The sequence below is a fragment of the Thunnus thynnus genome, chromosome 3 (genome assembly GCF_963924715.1).
Source record: "Thunnus thynnus chromosome 3, fThuThy2.1, whole genome shotgun sequence".
Taxonomy (NCBI): Eukaryota; Metazoa; Chordata; class Actinopteri; order Scombriformes; family Scombridae; genus Thunnus; species Thunnus thynnus.
In genome coordinates this window covers 3,165,037-3,188,747 of record NC_089519.1, presented here as the reverse complement: position 1 = coordinate 3,188,747, position 23,711 = coordinate 3,165,037, and the positions used below count along the sequence as shown (strand labels likewise).

General features: G+C 42.3%; 2 protein-coding genes across 9 annotated transcripts in view; both read right to left on the bottom strand.

Moving 5' to 3' along the window:
* Positions 1-17,477, bottom strand: map2k7 (mitogen-activated protein kinase kinase 7). 5 transcript variants are annotated; one of them, XR_010925559.1, is made up of 14 exons: positions 17,183-17,477; positions 15,189-15,236; positions 12,024-12,168; positions 11,218-11,284; positions 10,430-10,543; positions 9,308-9,427; positions 8,986-9,093; positions 8,716-8,895; positions 8,390-8,470; positions 7,995-8,137; positions 7,823-7,868; positions 7,566-7,701; positions 4,799-6,462; positions 1-4,565 (listed from the first exon to the last, which is right to left on the bottom strand). XR_010925559.1 is itself a non-coding variant. In XM_067580729.1 (13 exons), exons 1-13 carry the CDS (start codon positions 17,304-17,306, stop codon positions 6,449-6,451), a joined length of 1,326 nt encoding a protein of 441 aa, XP_067436830.1. In that variant the 5' UTR covers positions 17,307-17,477; the 3' UTR covers positions 1-6,448. The 5 variants fall into 5 exon arrangements, 3 of the variants coding, with proteins under 3 accessions (XP_067436830.1, XP_067436820.1, XP_067436843.1); XR_010925562.1 differs by having other exon boundaries at positions 1-6,462; positions 7,226-7,701; positions 17,183-17,473; XM_067580729.1 differs by having other exon boundaries at positions 1-6,462.
* A 1,642-nt stretch (positions 17,478-19,119) lies between these two features.
* Positions 19,120-23,711, bottom strand: part of pkn1a (protein kinase N1a) — a 50,294-nt gene continuing 45,702 nt past the window's right edge. For all 4 annotated transcript variants that reach the window (XM_067580667.1, XM_067580674.1, XM_067580666.1 and 1 more), the window contains exons 15-23: positions 23,540-23,615; positions 23,369-23,460; positions 22,876-23,052; positions 22,255-22,317; positions 21,874-21,950; positions 21,641-21,783; positions 21,359-21,466; positions 21,077-21,157; positions 19,120-20,980 (exon numbers count right to left, since the gene is read on the bottom strand). In XM_067580667.1, coding sequence (XP_067436768.1) covers positions 20,777-20,980; positions 21,077-21,157; positions 21,359-21,466; positions 21,641-21,783; positions 21,874-21,950; positions 22,255-22,317; positions 22,876-23,052; positions 23,369-23,460; positions 23,540-23,615 — 1,021 coding nt within the window. In that variant the 3' untranslated portion in view covers positions 19,120-20,776. The remainder of the gene's footprint in view (positions 20,981-21,076; positions 21,158-21,358; positions 21,467-21,640; positions 21,784-21,873; positions 21,951-22,254; positions 22,318-22,875; positions 23,053-23,368; positions 23,461-23,539; positions 23,616-23,711) is intronic.

Sequence of the window (23,711 nt, the reverse complement as noted above, 5' to 3'; positions counted from 1 at the left end):
TGTTTGAAATGAGACTCGGGGGGTGGGGGTGGGGGGAGGGAAATAAAATACAGCCAAAAACAAAAACAAAACAACAAAAATAAAAAGAACCAGGCAGTAAAGCTGTGTCGATCGATACAACTGTCAAGACAATATATCCATGGTGTCGTACATACAAGAAGACTTTGAACTGCAGCTGAAGTCAACCCTCCCCCCACCCTGCAAACTAGCAAAGTCATGCGATCTAGACTGAGAACAAACCTCGATGATGATATTTCAAAGCAGCGTGTCCCACCTCGCTAACAGGACACACTTACATAGTAGTTATCATCAGCTCAAATACCTAAAACTCAAAAAAAAAAAACAACAAAATCTAGTCTGCTTTGTAGCTGGCATTCAGTATTTACTGATTTAAAAACCATCCAAGTTTCAAACAATACAAGCTTTAACTGTGATTCTTAGCAAAGCACTAGAGTTCAAATACACCATGCTGTGGATACTCAGCTTGAAACCATGAGCAGTTTGTTTGTTGGGGCCTTCTGAGAGGGTAAACAGTAAACAAAATAATGGATGTCAGACAGTGCACTTTACTGTGCTGTAGGTTTCTGTTGTAACCTGTTGATCTGTCACTTTACAGACGGTACGTTAGTGTGATGGCTGAATACAATATTTCATAGTAAAACGCCAAATCTTTTGACTTCTCCTCTACCTTGAGTCCTGTTTGCCCTCCGCAAAAAAGCAATAAACATAAACAACAAACCAAAAAAACACAAACATAACCAATAAATAAATATCAGTGAAAAAAATACACTGTTGAATCATTTTCTTGCTCTGTGTCACAGATCTATGATTGATAAAATAACTGCTGTGACTTTAAGAAAATAAGGAAAAAAAAAATAAAAATGTTTGCACATTTTCACACCCAGTATTCTCCTCTCCGAACAACAATCCCAGTCTGCAACACGAAACAAAAAACTAAATAAAAACCCATCACAAGTGCAACATCAGTCATGACAGTCTCAGCATTAGAAAAAAAAAAAAAAAAAAAAAAAAGCTCTGGTATTTGACCAATCAGCTCGCTACTACAGCATCAAACAAACCAGAAAGAATAAAAAAATAATAATAATAATCATGAAATAAAATAGAATAAAAAATAAAATCCAAAAGCAGTGGGCAGGGATGAGAAGGGGGAAATAATAAAATAACAGCACACAATTTATGACCCAAACTGGGGTAACAAGTAATAAATCGATCATGATATCTGATCAAAGGAAAACAATATAATAATAATAATAATAATAAAAATAATAATAATAATAATAATAATAAAATACTATTAGACTTTCAGCTCAGAGGTTATCTTTATGTGGCGGGTTAAATAAGGTGGACAGACACTACAGCGTGAGAAAAACAACCGCTCCACCTCGCCAGTAAAAGAAACCTGTTGAGAGAAGGACAACACTGTCCAGCTCTCAGCACTGTCTTCTTATTTCTTTGTTCAATTTGGTGTCATCTTTGCCCTGAATAATAATAACAACAACAACAACAAAAAAAATAATAATAAAAACAGTAATCATAGTAAGCATAATAATAAAAAACAAAACAACGGACAAAAATAAACGCTAATAATAATAATAATAATCACCATCAATAAAGACTTTTGGTAGACGAATAAACATCTCACACGCACGCGCACACACACGCACACACACACAGCTAAGTGAAAAGAAAGACACACGGCACATGAGGGGAAACAGGATGTTTTTCTAACAAACACTGTCTGCTAATAAAGATACAGCTCCTCCTCCTCCTCATCCTCTTCTTCAACGACAAGTGACGGGTCTGAAGTGAAAAAGTATATTGCAAAGTTGATGGAGAAAATTAAAAAAAAAAGAAAAAAAAAAAAAGAAAAAGTGTGTCTTTTCCTACGTACACAACAATTCAACATTTTCGCAAAAACAAAAATACAGACTATATGTGTAAAAATCATAAATAAGGATAAAGTTTTGTGCATCCCGCCCCAAACAACTGTTGTCTTGGAAGAAAAAAAAAACAACAACAAAAAAAACAAAAACAAAACAATGGCAGTTATAGCGGTGACAATAACATGCAATTGATATACTTTACAGCATTGATCTGTACCTCCCCCCAAAAACTACAAACCCCAGTCTAACCCCAGTCCCTCCCCGACCCCGATACAATCCTTAAATATTTGTCAGCTCATTCAAAACATATCTCTTGCTCTCTGTTTTCTCTGTGAACTAGCTGAAGGCGGTGATGTTAATCACACTTGGGGGGGAGGGGAAAGGGAGGGGGGGGGGGGGGGAGTCGAAAAGAAAAACATCTCACACTGTCGCTAACTCCAGTTTATCCGTAAATCTGTGTATGTACAGGAGGCTTTTTTTCCCCTCGTTGAAGCAAGCCGACATGGTTTGAATGACTGCATAGTGAAAATGATATTTGGTTTACTTACAGATGGGGTTACGACACACACACACACGCGCGCACACACACGCACACACACACACACACTCCCCCTTCGGTGCCAAGGCACAGCGCAGGTACACGCTATGAGCTAGCTTTACTGTTTTTAATACAGCGCTGGCCTCGCACCTGGCAAGCTAATATACACATAAAGCCACTATTGGCAGTAGCCAGCATCGCTGTGTAGGATGGGATAACTTTTATACATTTGGTGTGGGTGTGTGTGTGTACATGAGTGATGTTTTGCTTCCCGGCACACACACACACTGACAGTCGTTCTGAGCAGATGCACACCTTGCCTGACCTGGTTTCACAGAGGTGCAGCGTCACCCAATCAGGTGTTTGGATGGAAACGCACACAGACAGCACGGTTGAGCGAGTGTGTGCGTGTGTTTTTTTTTTTTGTAAAATACAGCTTAACAACGGAGGATCTCGACAGCGGGAGACTGGGTCTAGCTTTGAGTTTTGGAGACACAAACAGTGAACGTTGCACCGTCTCCTTGAGTCACGGTTTTTGAAACTGCACCGACGAGTAACGCTGCGCTGCAAGTTCAGTACAGCTGATGGTTGCTAAGCACCAGATTCAGGTGTATATAAATCTGTCTTGACCCTGAATCCTGTTATTTGGAGAGTTTACAAGAGACAAGACAACCGACAGCAGAGCGATTTTGCTAATGTTGAAGGTAAACCGTGGCTTTGAACCAGTTCCGGGTCGGGAACCTGGACTCCAGATTAAAACCTGACAAAGGCCGAGCTAACGGCGATGTGCCGGCGCGCCATCACGTCTGCTCACAGGCCTGTAACAGCAAGAGACGGGAGTGGATGATCCGGCTCTCTTTCTGACTTCACTCAGGTTTTCTAGCGTCACAAGGATGTCTCATTTTTATCTTGTGGTAGATCACCATGGTAACCTGTGCTGCACTCCAATCAAAAACTGCCAACTGACCGCCTACTGACCAATCAGATCACTGGAAAAATGGAGTCATCAACCAGAAAGGTTGTTCACAATTAAATAAGTAATAAAGAGAAACAAAGCAACATTCTTAACATGTCAGTAGAAATACTTTGATTTCCATGATAATTATGTCAAATTGTTTTTTTAGACAACCACGTGTCCACTGAGTTTAGAAGTTACATACAAATAAACTGCACTGTTTAGATAAATAAAAAAAATAAAAAAACTAGACACATTATTGAGACCCCCCCTAAAATTGAGTTAGAGGGGGTCCCAGCTGTCAGTTAGAGACCCCTGTATTTGGCACATTGCTTTTACACTCTAGATCCGTCACTTTATCTGATCAACATGTTGAATATGCCAGCGGTATTTAACGGTGAACTACACCGTTCAGTTCACACGTCACAAGGAATTCAGGTGCTTTCCAAAGTTTGATAAAATAGCTTCTGAGGATGCAGAGTTTCTGGAGCTCCACCCACACTCTGGGACTTGAAGTCAGGGGATTTCTGCCTCTGCTGCTTCAATTTTTACTGTTAAAATCTCTTGTGACTTAAATTTATGATAATTTCCACATTTATTTTAGCCTTACAGATCAAAACCCCAAATGAGGGAATATCTTTTGGAAGAATGGTGTTCATCCCTCCGATAGAGTTCAGAGACTCGTAGAATCAATGCCAGGAGGTCTGTAGGTGGATCAACTGACTCTGAGTTAACTGAGCTTTGTGATCGGGTCGGCGGGTCAGTGAAGCCCAAAGAGAGCCAGAATAAGTTGAACTTGCTTCCTGATACAGGCCGCTTTGTTGAGTTTGATTCACTGAGTAGAAGAACGAACCAGCTGGTTTTATTGCTCGGCCCTTGTCGTGTGTTAATGCACCAGTCTCCCCCTGTACAATATATATGACACACACACACACACACACACACACACACACACACACACACACACAGGCACTGCTGCACTACAGCGCCGCCCCTACGCCTTCTCCCGCTAGCTATAAAAGAGATTTCATACATATCATAGCTGAGAGTAATCAATTATAATGTCAATAACAATAGTCATAACAATAACAACAACGCTCTTTCGTATTTCGTCGAGTTGTGGACACCTTTGGTGTGAACTGTCAAGGTTGTCAAGCTTGTAGGCGACCTGTGGACAGATGGAGGGATGGATGGACAGAGGAAAGGATGGAAGTGACAAAAAAGCATCTGGACAGACAGACATCCCCTCCCCCTCCCCCTCCCCCACCCCCCCCCCCAAATCAAATCTACACTGTACATTTGTAGTGTGACGATGGGATATAAACGATTAACTGCTTCCTTTACACATAGAGCTACATTTGAGGTGAGCTGTGTGTTTATATTTCGTGTGTGAGTTAGTACTTTCTGTGAAGCCGACCTCCCTTCATCCGTCCTGCCATCGCTCACTTGCTTTCACCTTCTTCAGACTTGCTCTTCTGTATTTGGTAACATGTGTAGACATTGCATTATTTCACTTATTTGGCTTAAAAGAAAAACAAAAAAAAAAAAAGAATAAAGTATTTGTCCTTTGGGGAAAAGAAGTGACAGCAGCGTCTAAAGCAATAAAAAAAGTAGCAGCAGTAGCAATGTAAATAAATAACATGATTTGAACAGAACAGTAAACATCATAAACACGCTAACTCGCTCGCTAAAATCAGAATTGGTAGGTTGGTGTAACACCATGAAAGCTTTTTACAATAACTAGCTAGCCTCAGAGCCGATGTTTTCTGCTCTCCTCTTTCACAAACTTTACTTCCTGTCGTCTGTATCAATCACATGACTTTCCTTTTAACTTCCCATCTCACTTTCTTAGCAATCCCTTCTTTCTTACCTCACGCTGTCCTCATCCTCTCTTTTTCCTGTCGTTTTGTTTCATCTTTTCTGCCATCTTGACAACATTCCTGGATCTCTCTCTATCTATCTCTCTCTCTCTCTCTCTCGGACACTTAACGGTTTCCTCTCTCTATCGCTGCCGCTCCTCAGTTCTCTGTGTCTAGCAGTGATTTGGTTCGGTGCGTGACGGTGGGGGGGGGAGGGGGGAGGTTCGAGTCTGCACGTCTAGCAGGCTTTGGCTGTGACTGCTCTGCGCTCATTAAAGTACATCTACACATAACAGTTTCACAACACCTCGACTAGTTCAGATGCTTTACGGAGCCTGACACACTCAATTTCATTTTAGCAATCTTCTAGGTCAGAGGTCTCAATGTCAAACTGCCCGGGGGACCGTTAACCACGTTGTTTTTCTCCTGGTGGGACCGCATAAAAAAATAGTTTGCTTTGAAATGCTTTCCTTTGAAACGTCTGAAATGTAGTAGACTGAATGATTCATTCATTGTTTAGGAGATGAATCAATAATGAAAACATTAAAACTGTTAGTTGCAACACTTTAAAATAGTCCTGAAAGAGTGAGAAAAGAGATTTATGGATAGAATAAAACAAAAAGCCTTTGATGGTTTATGGGCCCATAAGACAAATCAATTCTAAACATGTGGGCGGCTTTGTGATCTAGTGGCCCCGCAGGCTGGTAGTTTGAGACCCTAAAAACATCACCGCCTGCTTTATCAAGACTGTGCGTCCTCTCAATGTTCGACATTTTCCAGGAGCAGGTCAGAGTCTCTCGGCCTCCAACGACAACAACAACAACAACAACCTACATGCAGCCTTTGGTCTGGTAACACTGTGGAGCTCTACGTCACACTAAACAGCAGAGGCAGACAGAGAGGTGGACAAAGAGGGAGAGGTAGACAAACGGAGAGTGAAGTAAAGAAATGCTCCACAGGTAATAAGATCTACACCGTTTATATATTCTTTGTACAAGATAAACTCCTGTTCTTTTGCCTTCTGAACGAAAAAAAGCTCTCTGCTCCCATTTTCACCTCCAGCGTTTCTCTTGTTTCCACCAGTAACAGTTATTCAGTCTTCCGAATGGTCATAGAAACTATAACCCCTCTTCTTCTACTTCCTCTTTTCTCTTCTTAGTATACTTCCATCTCTTATAAACGCTCTTTTAGGTCAGCAAATTCTTTCTGAATAAAAAAAACAACAAAACAAACAAACAAATCCATAAATGACCAATTTTCTACAAAGCTAAGATGCAACGCTAATTTTTTTGTAATTCTTTTTCATTGTCATTTTCCAAATATGCAGCTGCTAAATAAAACGATGGGTATTCTAAAACATATTTCATATTAAATGTTAATGAGAATTACGATCCTTACATGTTAAAAATGAAGCACAGGCCAATAGACACATTCATTACAGTTTGTGTGTTAGAGCTTTAGTGTGAAGGTGAATAAATGACTAGGAAATATCATTTCACTTTTAAAAACAACCAGTGACTGTGTCTTGATATGTATCCATACACACGCACATACTCTCTCTCTCACACACACACGCACACACAGACACACACACACACACAGCCTGAGAATGTGTGATAGTAGAAACACCTGAAGAATCATAATTGCACCGGAAATTGTTGTGTCCTCCATAATGTTTATGTACAAAAGAGATTCATGTTTGCTAATGTAGCAGATGCTTTGTTCCAGTGTGTAGTGACTACTCTGTTGACTAATCCAACGGCTTGGATCAATGCTGGAGACAGACATGTAGGTAAATGACTAATGAAAAGTGGAGGAAATGTAGAAACACATTCAAGACACACACACACACACACACATACACAGAGTTTGTATGTAGGTGTGTGTGTGGCTGTCACACACACTGTGATGTGCCGTGATGTGATAGATGTGATAGACGAGACGTAATGAAGCTAACTACAGTGTGCACCTTTTTCTCTGTTCCCTCCTTCCCATGTCTGCCTGTCCAGATTCAACACACCGATAAACAGAACCACCTGTGTCATCCATCCATCCATCCATCAGTCCATCTCTCCGACAATCATCCATCCGTCCATCCATCGAGTCTCCGTCTCGCCCTCCTCTAAGGGCTCTTCAGGTTCTCCAGTGGACAGATGGCCAGGCGGGCTGGGTCTAAGGCTAGGCTTAGCTGCTAACGCTGGGCTAGACTAGGGCAGACTAAGTCTGGGCTTGGCGAAGCTAAAGCTAGGCTAGACTAGCGTAGGGCTAAGCTAACGCCGGGCTGGGCTGGGCTAGGCTAGGCTACCTACTGAAGAGCGAGTGGAGCTGGTGCTGATGGCTGTAACACTGGCTGCTGCGAGGCGACTCGGTGCGATCCATCACTGTCTGGAACCAACCGGCCACGTCCACCTCCAGCACCTCGTAACGCCGGATGAAACTATGCTCCTGGACGAGGTAAAGAGACAAAAAAAACACAGAGAGAGAGAATTTAGTTACACTTGAAAATTTGATAATTCTGATTAAACTAAAAGAATTTTTTTACAGCCCATTAAGACCAGTGACTTACCAGCAGCTGGTGGTATTTTGGCCTTTTTCTGTGATCCTTTGTGAGGCTGTGAAAAGACACAAACATCAAGTGAGGCTGCAATAAGTGAATTTTACATTTATAGTGTTTGTTTCTTTTTTAAACTATGAGATTTTGACGTTGTAAGTATACACCGTATGTGTGTGCTGCTCACCAGTCTTTGACGAAGGACTGGAAGTCGAGGGAGAAGCCCATGCTGAGAGGCAGCAGAGGAGGATCTTCCTGCAGCACTTTGGTCAGAACCTCAAAGTCTGTCTTGCAGTTCTTGTAGGGAAACTGTCCTGTGGCCAGCTCCACCTAGAGGACACAAGGACCCATTAACATCCACCATCATCCATGACAAAGTCTCTTAAAGCCACGGCACCTTGTCATTAAGATATTTTGTTACAACCATTTTGATATTTGTTGCAGATTTCTTCCATTTTTACACATTTGAAAATGTTACATATGAATTTAGTTCATGTAAAATTTGCCTTGTTTTTAATAAAAAGGCACAACAACAAAAAAAAAAAGGTTTTCTATATGGTGATAAAATGACAGCAGTTTTACCAGAGAGATGCCGAGGCTCCACACGTCTGCTCGGATGTCATAGTCAGGTTTGGTTGGATCTGGAGGGTCTATTCTTTCAGGCTGCAAGGATATAAAAACATGCAACACTGTTTAGGAAGTCAGCGTGTAAATCGTGTAAAATGGGCTTTATGATAGCATCTGTTTGTATCCATGTATCTGTTGGATTGTTTGAGTATAAATATATATATATTTGTAAGGCTTCAAAGACAAATATGCAAGTCTGACAGGTTGTGATAACTCTGTGTGTGAGCTGCTCATACGTGTACAGTGTGTGTGTGTGTGTGTGTGTGTGTGTTTTCACTCACCGCCATGTAGGCAGCGCAGCCGGCGCTGCGGGTCTTTGCCTTGGAGTCGACAAGGCGTCCGCTGATGCCAAAGTCGCACAGTTTGATCTGACCTTTAGCATCCAGAAGGATGTTGGAGGGTTTGACATCTCGGTGGATGACACCGTGTTTCTCTTTCAGGTACAGCAACGCCTTCACTATCTGCAGCAGAAACACACACACAGTACAACAATAAGAACAAACTAATCATGTGAGAAGTGTTTCACATATATGTGTGTTTCTTCCACTTACTGCCACTGTCATCTTTCCAAGGATTCGCTCGGGGATGGGGCCTTGGATTCTCTTCTTCAGCTTTTCAGCACACGTTCCCATCAGCTCCATGGCAATGAATACATCCGTCTGTACAGGTATACACACACACACACATATATCTTTTATCAGTTCATTACAGAAAGCACCGCAAGGAAGCAATCTGAAATATGAGTGTAAAAGCAGTCACACTGGGTACAAATACAAAAATAAAGCTGAAGCTGCATTTTGTTTGGGTTGTTGTGGTGGTGGATTACAACTTTGCTGTTATAAGAACGCAGTGATGTTTTTCGGGGACACCCACATTGGTAACTATGGCGCCGTAGCACTGGATGATGTAAGGGCAGTCGTGACTCTTCAGCACCACATCCAGGTCCATCAGGATCCTCTTGTTCTCATCTTTGTTACCTGTGCGACGCATTTGCTGGTGACACACACACAAAAGACATGTTAAGAGTCCTGCCAGAATTTGAATGTATGAAACACATACCATGCTGGGTGTGCATGTTAAGAAACAAGCCATTAGGAAATCACAAAACAAAGACTCCTCCGGTGAGCTGAGTGACTGCCTAATTGTTAAACAGCTCGGACGGTTACAATTAAGTCATCTCTTAAATAGGAGGTTGTTTTGTGGGGTTATTACTGCCACTGTGTTGGTAAACACAGCACAACAGGAAACGAAAGAGCAATACCAAGCTCAGCTGAGCATCAAGCTGCTGCTGTATTTCCATCGTGCTGACTGATGTTTGAGTTTACTTCATGTATGTGTCTGTGTGTTTGTGGATCTCACGATGTCTAGTAACCGCATCAGCTGAAGCTAACGGGGATCCTATAAAAAAAAAAAAACGTTTCTGCAAGTTTGTAACAGCCTCTACCTCCCGATGTTTCCTGTTTGACTCGTCAACCTGCCGACCAACCACACTAACGATCTCTCTCAGAATCAAACCAAGACATATGAGGTAGAAGTACACTGATAAATAAGGTGTAAAACACTATTATGTGTGTGTGTTTGTATGCTTGTGTCTAAGACACATCTAGATGAGGCCGGTTGTGTGAGCAGTGAACAGGTCGGCAGGGTTGTGTGGAGGTGTGGGTGTGTTTATTTGTGCTTTTATTTCTCTGACGCTCCGTGCTCTCAGCTCGCTCACGCTCTCTCCCTCTTTTTCTCTCATTGGGAAGCTGACAACAAAGTCGACAAGTAAACAAGGTTCTTCCTCTTATGGGCGTCTTTGGTCTGATTGGCCACCGCAGCGTGATGTCAGGTTGCATTTCAGCAAAAGTTGATTCTTCTTGCTGGATGGCTGTTGTGGTTTTTTGCTGAACCCCATGGGCAGCCTAAACGCATTACCCCCAATTCAAATGAATAAGAGGACTGCTGTTTTTTTTGTTTGTTTTTTTGGGGGGGGGGGGGTGAATGCAGTCTTACTTTGACAGCGATGACGTGGCCCGTCTTCTTGAATCGCACTTTGAAGACCTGTCCACAGGTGCCGCTGCCGATCTCACCCTCACTGATCAGGTCTGTCACCTCTGCTGGATACCTCTGAACAGACGAGGAGGCACCGACACAGAAAAAAAACAAGATATTAGATCAAGCTAAAGATATTTTTACAGGTGAAATTCTGAACTGAATGTTGTTTCCATGCAAAGTCTTCAAGCTGAAATTGAGCAGAGAGGACAATGCTGACTTGTAAACCCCTCTAGGCCATTTACTAACAAATGTTTTGATCTGTAATTAAGCTCTTCCCCCCAGTGGCCTTTCTGACAATACCAGCACACATTGGGAAGATGCATCATATCTCTGCTTCGTTAAAATTAAATCAGTGATAACTGAGATGCTGTGAGTAACATCTCATTGAGTGAGTGATGCGGCAGCCCCTCTGGGCTAATGACAGGAAGTAAAAACAATCTGGAGAGCAGTGAGTCACATCTTTAAACCCTGACTGACACTGACTGCGATATTGGACCTGAAGGCCGGAAGAGAGAGAAAACTAACAAACTAAATAAGGTTTACCCTTTAAAACAAAAGCAACAATATTATTCTATTTATTGTCAAAGAGAGAAAAATGCCAGGGATGCTTGTTGTTGTCCAGATAGAGATGATGTGCTCTGCTGCTTTCATAACATGGTTTAACACAACTTCTTTGTGCTCACTATTACAGCCTAACTGCTTTTTTTCATTGGGACTGATGTGTTAAAGGATGAAGAAAACCTCACCTGACCGTCGATCTTCAGATAACCCGTCTGTTTCATGATCTCCTGCAGTTTCTGGTCAATCTCTGCACTGCGGGGACAAACGCACACACAACGACACACGACGTCAGGGAGCGCAGATGCTATATATAAGCGTGTTTCAGTGTAAAACGGCCATAGGCAGATGAGTTAGAGACTTCTGACTCAGAAAAGGACGCTGTGTGTGTGTGTATGTGTGTTTCTGTACATCTCTTCAACCCACACTATCTGCACGTGGATCCATTAAGTGTGACACAACTTGTTCCACTTTAAATGAACCCTTCACGCTGCTCACCCCCCTCCGGTGTTTGCATGTCGCTGTGCTGTGTGCGTGCACGTGTTCATGTGACCGTCTTGAGAATATACTGTACAGTATATATTTAACATCACTGAGACACATGTTTACATCCTTATTACTTCTCCGTAATTAAAAATACAACGACTGCATTTACTCATCCTGTTTGGGAATCAGTGCTTATGTTCTTATTATTCATTTTTAAATGACAGTCGTTCTGGTCAAAAATTATGATTGCCTGGGTGTCATTAAAAAGCCAAAATGCTTACTAATAAGTGAGCATTTCCAATACCACTTATCATTTAGCTGCCTTTCCGAGAACGCGTATAATTTAAAATTTAAATGTGCTGAATGTTTCTTATTTTAATGAACGAATCAAACATTTGTTGCTGATTTACAGTGACAAAAGGGAATCATCACATGCACACGATAAGACCCTTCTTACATTGCTATAAATACAGTTCCTCATTATGTATTGCTCAGATGAATGTCATACTTCTCTAGGCTCTTCTGTAGGCCGTACGGAGGTGTGGGCAGGGTGAGCATGTGTCTCGGGCGGCTGGGGTAGGGGTGGTGCTGAGGCGAGCTCTCTGAAGACGATGACCGGCTGCCTCCATCGTTGGCCAGGGGCAGCTGAAGCGCTGGAGGGGGGGGAGGCGGGGAGACATGACACATTAGAAACCGGAGGGAGATTAGTGTGTTTTACACCAGAGGCCAGCATGCCAGAAGGTGTAAGACGGCTATGTTTATTCATGCATTCACTGACTCCGTTATTTTAGTGATGTAAAGCTGTTGTGCGCCAATAGTGAACACAGTGTCTAAACCAAAGTGTCTGATGAGAAAAGAATGTGATCTGTTATATCCTGTGTGGAACCGACTGAACGTTATTTCCCGTGAGACACCAAGAGAAACCGGCCTTGGCGAGATCAAAGAGTTCTTTCACTACAGCACTGCTATCTAGACTTGAACTTGTTGCATATGAACTTATTGCCCCCCCCTCTCACCCCCCCACAAAGTTACAGTTTTGTTTTTGTTTCGCTGATGTCCCGACCCAATGTTAAAACAAACAGGACGGTTATCTCAGAGCCAAAGCACACCATTCTCAGGCAGAGAGAGACAGCGCAGGGTTAGCCAACAGCTCAGGAGGTACAGTTTAGAGATGTGGATGCCCACATGTTGTTTTCAAAAGGAGACCTATGATTTATTACAACGTGGGCTTTATTTTAATAGCTCCAGCCATTGGTTTTAATAGTTATGATAACATTTTGCTCACTGGAGTGACTGCTCAGATCTCAGAAGGTGGTAACATCACTAAAAAAAAAACAAGCAGTCAGTCAAGTTGTATAGAAACAAATAGTTTTGCCAGATTTTTATTTGGGAGGTGAAACCAAAAGTGAGTGTGTCCGTGATGTTAATAGTCTCTGACTGCACAGGAAACTGTGAGAACACACAACTACAGCAAGTACAGCAGGTCAAAGTTGAACCATGAAGTCCATCTCTAAAAGGTAATAACTTTACTGTTCACCTTTGTTTTCTCTTTCTTTTTTAATTTTTGCTTACCTGGGTATTTATTTTACGACCTCTATGATCATTTAATCACGTGTTCCCAGATCTCAGCAAATATTTTGGCGAGTATGTGCCGTTATCATGACCGATAGAACCGACGGCTGGAACGAAGACCATGAAGTGATAAAGCATAGTTTGCTATTAAACCCATTATTATCCACACAAAGCCACACAGTCTTATTGATACTCATGAATGACAGCTGTAGGTCCAAACGGAAGATAAAACTTCTGGTCCTGCATCGTCATAGATCTCAATCATGTATTGGAGTACATGTTAAAACTCTGCTGGCCTCGTGATATCGAACGTACGTGGCAGCGCTGACTAACTTTCAGAGATGTTATAAAATTTGAGGAGAATAATCTAAAGCAGTATTAACACAGATCTGTCATGCAGCCAAATGCTCAGACACAAAGTCAGCAGTTACAGTATGATGAACGCCCTGATTACTAAGAGTTTCAATCCAGACTTATCATTTTCACATCAGCTACTTTTTAAATGTTTCTAACTGGATTGAAAAACATTTCAAGGACCATGCAGCTGTTATTATTATTATTATAATTATTATTATTTTTGTAGATGTGGGCTGGCAACTCCTCTGAGAGAGCCAGCGGCTGTTTGTATCCATGAGTCACCTGTGGATGGATGGATGGATCAGCCTGTAAGGGGAGAATCAGTTAGTAAAAGGGGCGGAGGGATTAGTGTGGAGAGAAAGGAAGACTCAGGCAGCCCTTGGCACGGATCGCATCTCCATAGTTCGGCTGGCTCCAGATGGACGGATGGGAGGATAGACGGGCAGACCGAGCGAGGAGAAGGGGAGACACACACACACACGCACACACACACACACAAACGCGCATAGTTGCAGGCACTGCTGCACTGCCCTCCTGCTCACACAGTGCCGCTGCAAAAGGAAGGAGGTGGGGGAGATGCCAGAAGATGAATAACAGACAACATCAAACAGTCCGACGTGAGAGACAGAGAGGAGAGATTCGGCCAAAACTGCATAGCACAGACTAAGCTGGAAGTCAGACAGTCAAGTCAGTCAGACTCGGACAGGAAGGCGAGTCTTCAGTTGCCGCACAAAGAAAACAGAGAGAGAAAGAGAAGCCAAGAGTGTTCACAGCACTCCTGCAGACGGACCAGTGGGGGATGCTGGATTAGAGACCGTGTCAAACAAAACACAACCCAAAACATCGTGCCGTGCAGAAAAAGCCACATGCACTGTGATTCTCTGCCTCCAGCAAAACAAAGGTTAATCATCTGACACATCCACACACACACACACGCACACACACACACGCACACGCACACACTATCAATATCAACACACACCAACACTGCCCTGCCACTGGCACAGACACACACAGACAGACAGACAGAGAGGAGAAGGGATGGAAAGATGGAGGGAGGATGTGACTTGAAGGGGAGGAGGTGCAAATAACTGCATTGCCAAAATATCAGCGCTGGTCAAAGATTGGTTTCACAAACATGGATTCAACTTTTATCCATCAGTGGAAGCTCTTAAAAATTCAGCGGTAACACGATCAGATACAGGGTGAAGAGTTAAGTTTGTGAGTGTGAGGAGGAGGTTTGAAACGAAACAACATTTGAAAAGCATGCTTAAAGTTATCCACGATGTCTGTGAAACCCAAAAACTTTACTTTAAACAGCTGGTGCAACATAATTTACTGCGTTTAGTTGGTCTGTTACCCCTGTACTGGTCAGACAGAATCAAGTGAATTTTACAGTCATAATTTGTCCTCTGTAGACTCTTAATTACACTGAGTGTAAGAAACGTGCATAAGAGTGTTAAAAAAGACAAATGTGAGTAGTTACGACAAGTGCAGTAGTGATGTTAAGCGCCAATTAGGCTTTACTGGCAGGGGCGAAACTAAACTAAACTATGTTTTTAAAAGCCAAGAACACTCTCTGATAGGTTTAAGTGTGGTCTAAAAAAAAAAAAAAAAAACACAGAAAGAGAGGATGAGTGAGTGAGGAGGAGATGGGGAGGTGACATAGGGGGGGAGGGTGGGGGGGGTAGAGGGGTCGGGGAGACAGGTGCAGTGGCAGAGAGAGCGATGGATTGAATGATACCTGCACGCTGGGAAGGGGCTGGAGCAGGACTGAGCTGGATCACGATGACTAGACAGAGGAAAGAAAATATACACACACACGCACATTACTGCACTGTACTACTGAGACGATCACACGTGCGCACACACACACACGTCTCTCACACACACACACTCCATCATACAACAAATAGCAAAAAAAAAAACACAGACCTTCTATCATTGTTCTCTCTCTGACACACATCTGCCATCGATTCATACATAAACACAAATGTGAGCGGTGTATATTAAAGGGTAACACTGGTGTTATTCCATAGTTTTTCTTACTGAAAAATATAGAATATCACCAGCCTTATCCTTTAAGTCACTCACTCACTTAACAGCTAATGTAACTTCAGGAATCACACATTTTTAAAGAAGAACAGAGAAAAAAAAAAAGCAGGTTTGTGGTGAATGTTACTGAAATCTCATATGAATGCTGGCGTGATCTGTAAGGAAGAATGATCTTTGTTGATGGATTTCATATATAGTTGGCAAGCACTTGATAAAATCTACTAAGATAAGACATTTAAAAAGGACAGGTTCACAGTTTTTCCAAGTTTGTCTGAAAACAACAGTCAGGCACCCGTATGAACACTGACAGAGGTTTTCCTCGCTGTAATCATTCCTCCTGTTCATACGGACTGTTAAAAGATCCCCTTCAAATGTGCTTTCAATATAAGTGATGGGGGCCAAAATCCTCAGTATGTTGACAGTCATTTGGTGCAAAAATGCATTTAAAAGTTCATCCGAAGCATAGATGAGGCTCCAGCAGTCTGAGTTATTCATTTCAAGTGGATATCTGCCACATTTACAGTCTTTTTAGCATCAAATTCCCTCTTTGTGTTTCCTCAGACAGTGTTTCCCTGTTGAGCTGCGGTGGAAGTACAGTAACAAAAAGAGGGAGTTTGGCACTAAAAAGACTGTGACGATGAAAGATATCTACTTGATTTGACTCATTTGAGCAGCTGCATATAAACTTCAGATAAACTTTTGAATACATTGTTGCACAGATGGAAGCTTGTGGATTTTGGCCCCATCACTTACATTGTGGGTGCATTATGAAGGGATCTTCTAATGGTCAGTATGAACAGGAGGAATAATTATAGCAATAAAAACCTATTTCAATGTTTATTTGGGCACCTGACTGTTGTTTTAAGACATACTTAAAAATTGTGAACCCGTCCTTTAAGAGCTTTCTTCTTGTCTCTGTGCTGCATGTCAGTCAGCATGTTGCAGACTTGGGCCCAACATTACTGCTTCACCACCTCCTTTAACACCGACTTCATATTCACTGGAAAACTATGAAAGACTTCAATTCAATGAGTCTGCAGCAAACTGACATTTTGTGGGTAAAGTCGTTGTTGTGTTTACATCTCAACACTTCAACGGACGTTGGTTAACGTATGTGAAACGTTAGCTCGATCTGCTAGCTTCGCAGAAATTAGCGTCTGTCTCGTCAAAAAGGGTCAAAACTGGCAGTGAAAACTGACTTTGCCGCAAGAGTCACAGCCACACACACACTGCATGGTGTCTGTGAGGAATCATAGATACTCTGGGGATACATGGCACTGACATAATATATCACTAACAGACTGGAAACTACATGAAATGTTCAGATTGACGCCGGGCCTGCCACCGACTATCACTCAGACTGCTAGCGCGTTAGCCTAGCATGTTTGACAGGACAGAACCAAAACAGATTTCGGGACGTGACTGCCAGCCAGATATTTCATGACAGCGCTTCAGTTTGTTCAATTTTAGCTTTAGTCGCTATAGAAACTGTCCCGCTTGTTCAGTAAATGGTTTGACAGTAAAACCAACCGACCAAGCTGAGTCGGTGTTTGTTTATGTAGCTAGCCTGTTAGCAGTATAACACCCCCGACTCCTCCGCTCCCTCCCTCCGCCTCTTCGAGCTTTTCCCCCCGGCTATTCTGGCCGTTACCGACTCCCCGGTCCTCCCCGGTGGACACTCACTTGGCCTCGGACGTGATCTCTGTGGACTCATGTCGATGTTGAGGTCGATTCTCCGGCGAGCTTCTTCATTTTCCTGCTTTAGTTTCTCCTCGATTCGCGACAGCCTCTGCTCCAGCGACGACATCTTGAAAAATTGAGCACCATGTAGTTCCCAGCAGAGCTCTCGACTCCCCTCTCTGGCAGGCAGCAGCACACACACAGAAACACACACTCACTCACACTCACACACTGAAACACACACTCACACTCACACACTCAAACACACACTCACACACACACACACGTTGTCCTAGGTCACTTTTGGGGACATTGCATAGACTTGCATTGATTTCCTGGAGACTTACCCTAACCCTAACATAACGCCCCCCTCCCACACACACACACACACACCCCGGACTTGGTTTTTATCCCCATAGGGAGGCGAGTCCCCAAAACATGACTGTGTAAACACATTTACGTCCCCACAACGTGAGGAATACCACACACACACACACACACACACACACACACACACACACACACACACAGAAAGACACGCACGTACGCACACATGCAAATCCTTGACCTTGGAAACAGCAGTTTAAAAAAAAAAAAAAGCAATCTCAACTCAGGGTCCACTTACTTGCTTGTTCTGGACCTTTCTACAGTATTACATGGTCTTCATCTAAAAGATGAGTTTGCTCGGTTACCAAGGAGCTGTAGATGTTCAGACTTCCCATAATTGTGAGCAGCTGCAGGATTTCTCATCTATGTTTGTGACTAAAAAGCTGAATTCGAAAGTTCATTCTTGAGCTCAGAGGCAACAGGTTATTCTGGCGCTTTCGACCGAATCACATGGTTTTCATTAGCAGATGGGGTTTGCTTCGTTGTCATGAAACTGTAGAGGTTCATTTTACATCTGCTGACAAAGATGATGTGGTTGAAAGCACCAGAAGAAGTAAGTGGATCTTGAGTTTACATTGTCTTGAACACTCAGAGTAAGAACTTGGAAATGGTGTTTGTGAAAGACTGATAAATCATTTAATCATTACAACTGAAAATTAATTGGCAACTTTTTTTTTTTATATATAAAAGATGAATCTTTATTTTTCAAGCAAAATGCAAACATCCTGTGGTTCCAGCTTCTCAAATGTTTGTTTTATATCATGAGTCCTTCACACAGAAGACAGTTCGTCAGTCGCAGCAGGAAAACACAGGTGTAAATAATCAAATTAATAAAAGCTGGATTCCATTTAACTGCTTCAGTTTCAGGGTCCTGCTGTCATGCATGCTGGTTCACCGTCACTATAATGATTTGGTGATATGTGTAACTGTATAAACAGTAAAACAGAAGTTGTTTTCCTGTTAGTGATGCTGGAACAGATTAAAGGATTGATCAGGGACACTTGAGCAGGTGGTTGAGTTGAGCGCTCTGGTTACCCGGCCGACCTGAAACTCACACTAACTCACTCAAATAAACTGATTTTCCGTTTCCTTTTTTTTTTTTTTTTTTTATACTGGTATGTTTGTTTTCTCAGTACAAACAAGAAAAATAGAAACAGATTCTTCCACCCGCAGCAGTCCAACTCTCATGTTTGAATCAAGGCTACAGCGCTGAGATTTAATCAGTGTCTGTTCTGTTTATACTGAGGGAGACTATCTCTATAATAACTGTCTGCAATGTTGCAAATCAGCTGTTTTATGGCAATATTAAGCAAATTAACATTTTTGCATCAACTTAAGAACCTTGATTTATCAATTATGTAATCTGATCAGGCTAAAAGTGACTTTCCTGTCCATCTATTTTATCCATAAACAATTTCTCAATAGATTTTGTAAAAACATACAGTCATCGTATTTGCTGATAAGCTGTGATTTCATCCATGTTGCCCAACTCTTATCTGTAGCTCTGCTTATGGTTTGAATAAACACATTAACACCAACACACGGACACCATATTCACTCCAGGTTTTCTTTATAAAATAAGTCATCTCATACTCTCACATGGTTTTGTAATGTCGTACACAAGATAAGTAAAATCCACACTGTCATACATACAGCTTCACAACAAACCTCTAACTGTTCTCAGAAATGGTAAAGTTTTACACAAGACTGGCCTCCACTACAGGGCCAAAACAAGGCTTATACCACTGGCTCATATCTTCCAACATTTATGAGTCTCTATGATATTGTTGTTCATTTAGAAACGTATTGCCAAGAGAACTTTTTTTTTTTTTTTAGCTAGGATCTAAAGCCGCGAGCTCTAATTGGTCGTACTGTGGAAAAAGTGGCTAATGAGGCTGCGGGAGCCACACAAATGTTTCCAAAAAGCACTAAAGATATCGATTGGTTTCAACTGAGATAAAGATGATTTTTATCCCCTGTGATGGAAACCTTGTATTGACCACAACAGATGATTTTTAAGCTCTCAAAACTGACACTTTGCTGCTACAACCAGTGTTTGATGAGTTTTAAAGCCAGATATATCGTCGTCTCGGAGGGAAATTACTTACTTCATGTCCACAAAACTCTGGTAGCATGTAGATAACTGGATGGATGAGTCTAAAAAACCCATAATGGACAATCTGTTACATGTACATCAAGTCTTAGTGTTCAGAGTTTTTTTTTTTAATTTAAAAAAAGAGAGAAAAAACTTGCATGTCACATAGCTTTTGTGCTGATAGGTGTCATTTTGTGCTTGTGAACTTAGCACTTTCTTTTTTTAAAAATCAAAATGATGTAAAATACCAAATTGTATGTATGTGCCTGGTATTGAATGATGCATTCAAGAGTCATTTGTCATCAAATATGACTCATTTGGAAATTGTTGTAATATTTTTGTCACAGATATTAAAACCTAAACACACATTTTAAAAAGGTAGTTGATATAAGTCCAAAGAAAAGTCCATTGCAGTGAAGTAAGACAGTGGTTCTTTACCCCGTAGTTGACTCAAATTTCACTTTGCATCAGTCAGCGTGACTGGATAATCGGGTCATCGTCATAAGCTTCGAGTATAGATTCATTCTGCATGTCGCTAATTCAGCTGACGAGCCAATTCTCTTTTAAAAACAGTGGAGAGTATTTCTGCAGCACTTCGTATCACTCTTCCTGCTGCTTTTATACAGAGGGCCACAAAATAAAAACAATTTTTTTTCTTTTTTCTGTGGATCAAATACAAATATAAATGTAAGGCATTGGTATGAGAGGCGTCGAGCAAACCCTCAAACAGTCAACAGTACGAAGAGACGGCGAGCTCCTCCTCTCGCAGCTGCACAGGTGACCACACTGACACGTAGGAGGAGGATGGGAGGAGGCGTTTTAAAGGCTAAACGTCACTGGTGTGTTGCAAAGTGATCGGAGAGGGGACGCATCGACCGCCGTGTATTTGTCCTTTGAGCATTTTACCCCATCTTCTATCTGTCCCCCTCTTTTATTTTCTCAGTCAACATCTTTAAACCCCCCGCAGACACACAAAACACAGACCGCCTGCCTTCGGTCTGTCCGCATTCATTCACAGTGTAATTAACAATCAGACGTGACGATCTGCTCCGACAAAATCGTCGCAAAGCCTTCGATATTTAAACATTCCTCGAGGTCTGTGAGCCGACGGCCCACTAGCAGAGGTCGGACACGTAGTCAAAGTCTCGGAAGCTGTCCTGGTCTTTGCGGGAGAGCACGCGGGGCTCACGTGGAGGCGTGAGCGCCGGGGCTTCGGTGGTGAACTCCTCGTCGAAGTTACTGACGTCTTCCTTGCCGCCGATGGAGGGCACGAAGGGAGGGGGCACCTTCCTCTGCAGCAACAACTCCCAGTCCACGTTCTGGAGAGACACGGAGAAAAAGGAATGATTAAAAAAAAAAAATCCAGAATCTGCTTTTCTTTTCTGGTTCTGGTGTATAAACGTGAGACTCCTTACCCTGAAAAATGGCTGCTTCTTCACCTCCTCTGCATCCTTCTCACCGGAGCCCAGTCGTCTCTCTGGGTTCCTCCTTAACAGCTGCTCACGATCAAACACACACACACACACACGCAAGAAATGAAAAAGGGGATTTTGTAGCCAACCGTCAGCGTGAACTCTGTGATTGGTTGTAAGCGGACGTGTCAGTTTGTAACTATGTTGGTGAATAAGTGTTTCATTAGTCACATGTTGTTTGCGGGTGATAAAGTCAGATGAAAGATGAGTGGTTTTTATCCTCACCCTTCTCATGATACCAATTGCCTCTGTGGAGAGGAAGCGTGGGTAGCGGACTTCATCATTCACAATGCTGTCAAACACCTCCTCCTCATCATCCCCTGGAAAGGGAGACTACACACACACACACACACACACACACACACACACACACACACACACACACACACACACAGGAAATTCACAAATCATAACTTCCATAGAAACACCCACTAAGAAACAAACACTGATTGCTGGGTTTGATTAGTTATCGCTCCATGCACGATGTGTGTGAGTATTAGTTCTCACCTCTCCCACCAACATCTCATAGATGAGGACCCCCAGCCCCCACCAGTCTACCGCCCTGGTGTAGGAAGTATCAGTTAGGACCTCAGGCGCCAAAAATTCTGGAGTCCCACAGAACGTGCTGGTCCGATCCCCAAAACCCATTCCTACAGACGGAGGCAGAAACATGAATTTATTTGTGGCTGAGAGCTTTTTAGCACAGACATAAAAAGAGCCCATCTGTCTTTAACATCCACCTTCTTTACACAGTCCAAAGTCGGCGATCTTCACATATCCATCTGTGTCTAGCAGCAGGTTGTCAAGCTTGAGGTCTCTGGAGGAGAGGGGAGGTGAGAATCATCAGTGTCTCTTCACAGTGTTTCATAAATCACAGCAGAGAGTACGAGAAGAGATAGAAAGAGAGAGAATCATTTGAGTTTTTTGTGCTATCGGAGGCTTCTTAAGAACATTTTCTGGTTCAGAAACACAGAGCTCGGTGGAGGTCTTAACTCATATAAAACATATTTTACACTCATTTGATTTGGTAGATGTTTTTTTAGTCTGTAGCTTCTTGTGTAGACATAGATATTAAACCCAGCTATCATGTGAGGAGACAGGTTTGTGTGGGTTCCACTCACCTGTACACAATCTTATTGTCATGGAGGAACTGAAGTCCAAGAACCACACAGGCCGCATAAAACCTGAAGTCACACAAAAGAAACATTATTACAAACTCATACATGGTAACCCTCATCATAAGTAACAGTAAGTGTTTTCAGATCACTTCAAGGGTTAATTTTTTTTTACCAAAACCGTCAGTCTGAGGGCTGAAAAACAGCTGTTTGCCAGCTGTTGTACATGAGTGATGCAGCTTTGGGTGGGACACAGTACTTTATCTACTACTACAGTAAACACATGTCTTCAGTGTCAGAGTTGTAGGCGTTTCATTTTAGCCATGTATACTGAAAATGAAGTGATTATTCATATTGTTTGTTGGATGTACTGGACACCATGGAAATTTGTTTCAAAGCCTTGTTTTTCCAGTTTTTATTTTCCTACCTGGATTATAGAATTTTATAGAGGAATAGAGGAAGAACTAAATATTAAAAACACCCTTAAAATATAAAACTACTGTTAACAAAGGCCTCAAAATGACAATAAAGTTGAATCATTAACTCTCACCGTATTCACAAACTTCACAAAAAGCAAAAAGTGTGTTCACAGACTTGCTGATCTCACACACATTAAACGTTACGTACACGGCTCGCGGCTCTGTGAAGACGTCCGTGTGGATGTGCATCATCAGGTCGCCTCCTGCGGTGTACTCCATAACAAAACACACATGCTCTGGTGTCTGGAAGCACGCAAACAGGTTGATCAGGAAGGGATGCTTCGACAAGTTCACGGCCTCAAAGATGCGCTTCTCGCACATCAGACTGGAGGGGGCAGGAGAGAAAAAAAAAAAAAAAAGGTGGAAAGAGGAGAGAGATGACAGGATGCAGAGGATGAGAGAAAATTCAAGATGGAGGGAGGAGGAGAGAGGAGGAGAAAAAAAAAAAGAGGAAAAAATGAGACATTAAGACATAATTAGATGTTTATTTTGGTCGATGAGACACCCTCACTCAGCCCACGGATGAACTTTAATCATTGTGGTTTGAGGCGCGGCAGCAGCACAGATTAAATACAGTGAAATGTATCATTTTAGCAGAAATAACAGCAACCAATGACACAAACACAGGAACAAACACACACCTTTCCACCTCATCCCGAGCGATGATATCTCCTTTCTTCAGGGCTTTGATGGCGTACATCGTTCCCGTCTTCTTGTATTCTGACAACAACACCTGGAGACAAACAGACGCAGATAAAGACGTGTGTAAAACGATCTGATGAGGAGGTGAAATGAAAACTAAATAACGGTACCTTCCCAAAGTGTCCTCTGCCCAACACAGCAATCAGCCTGAAGTCCTGCAGGGACAGAGGGCCTTTCTTCTGCTTACTGCAGAGACACACACACAGTCAGCAGGAATCTTTATAACGGATGAATTATGATCTCCTATTTACCAAAAATACCAGATTGGAAATATCACATCGA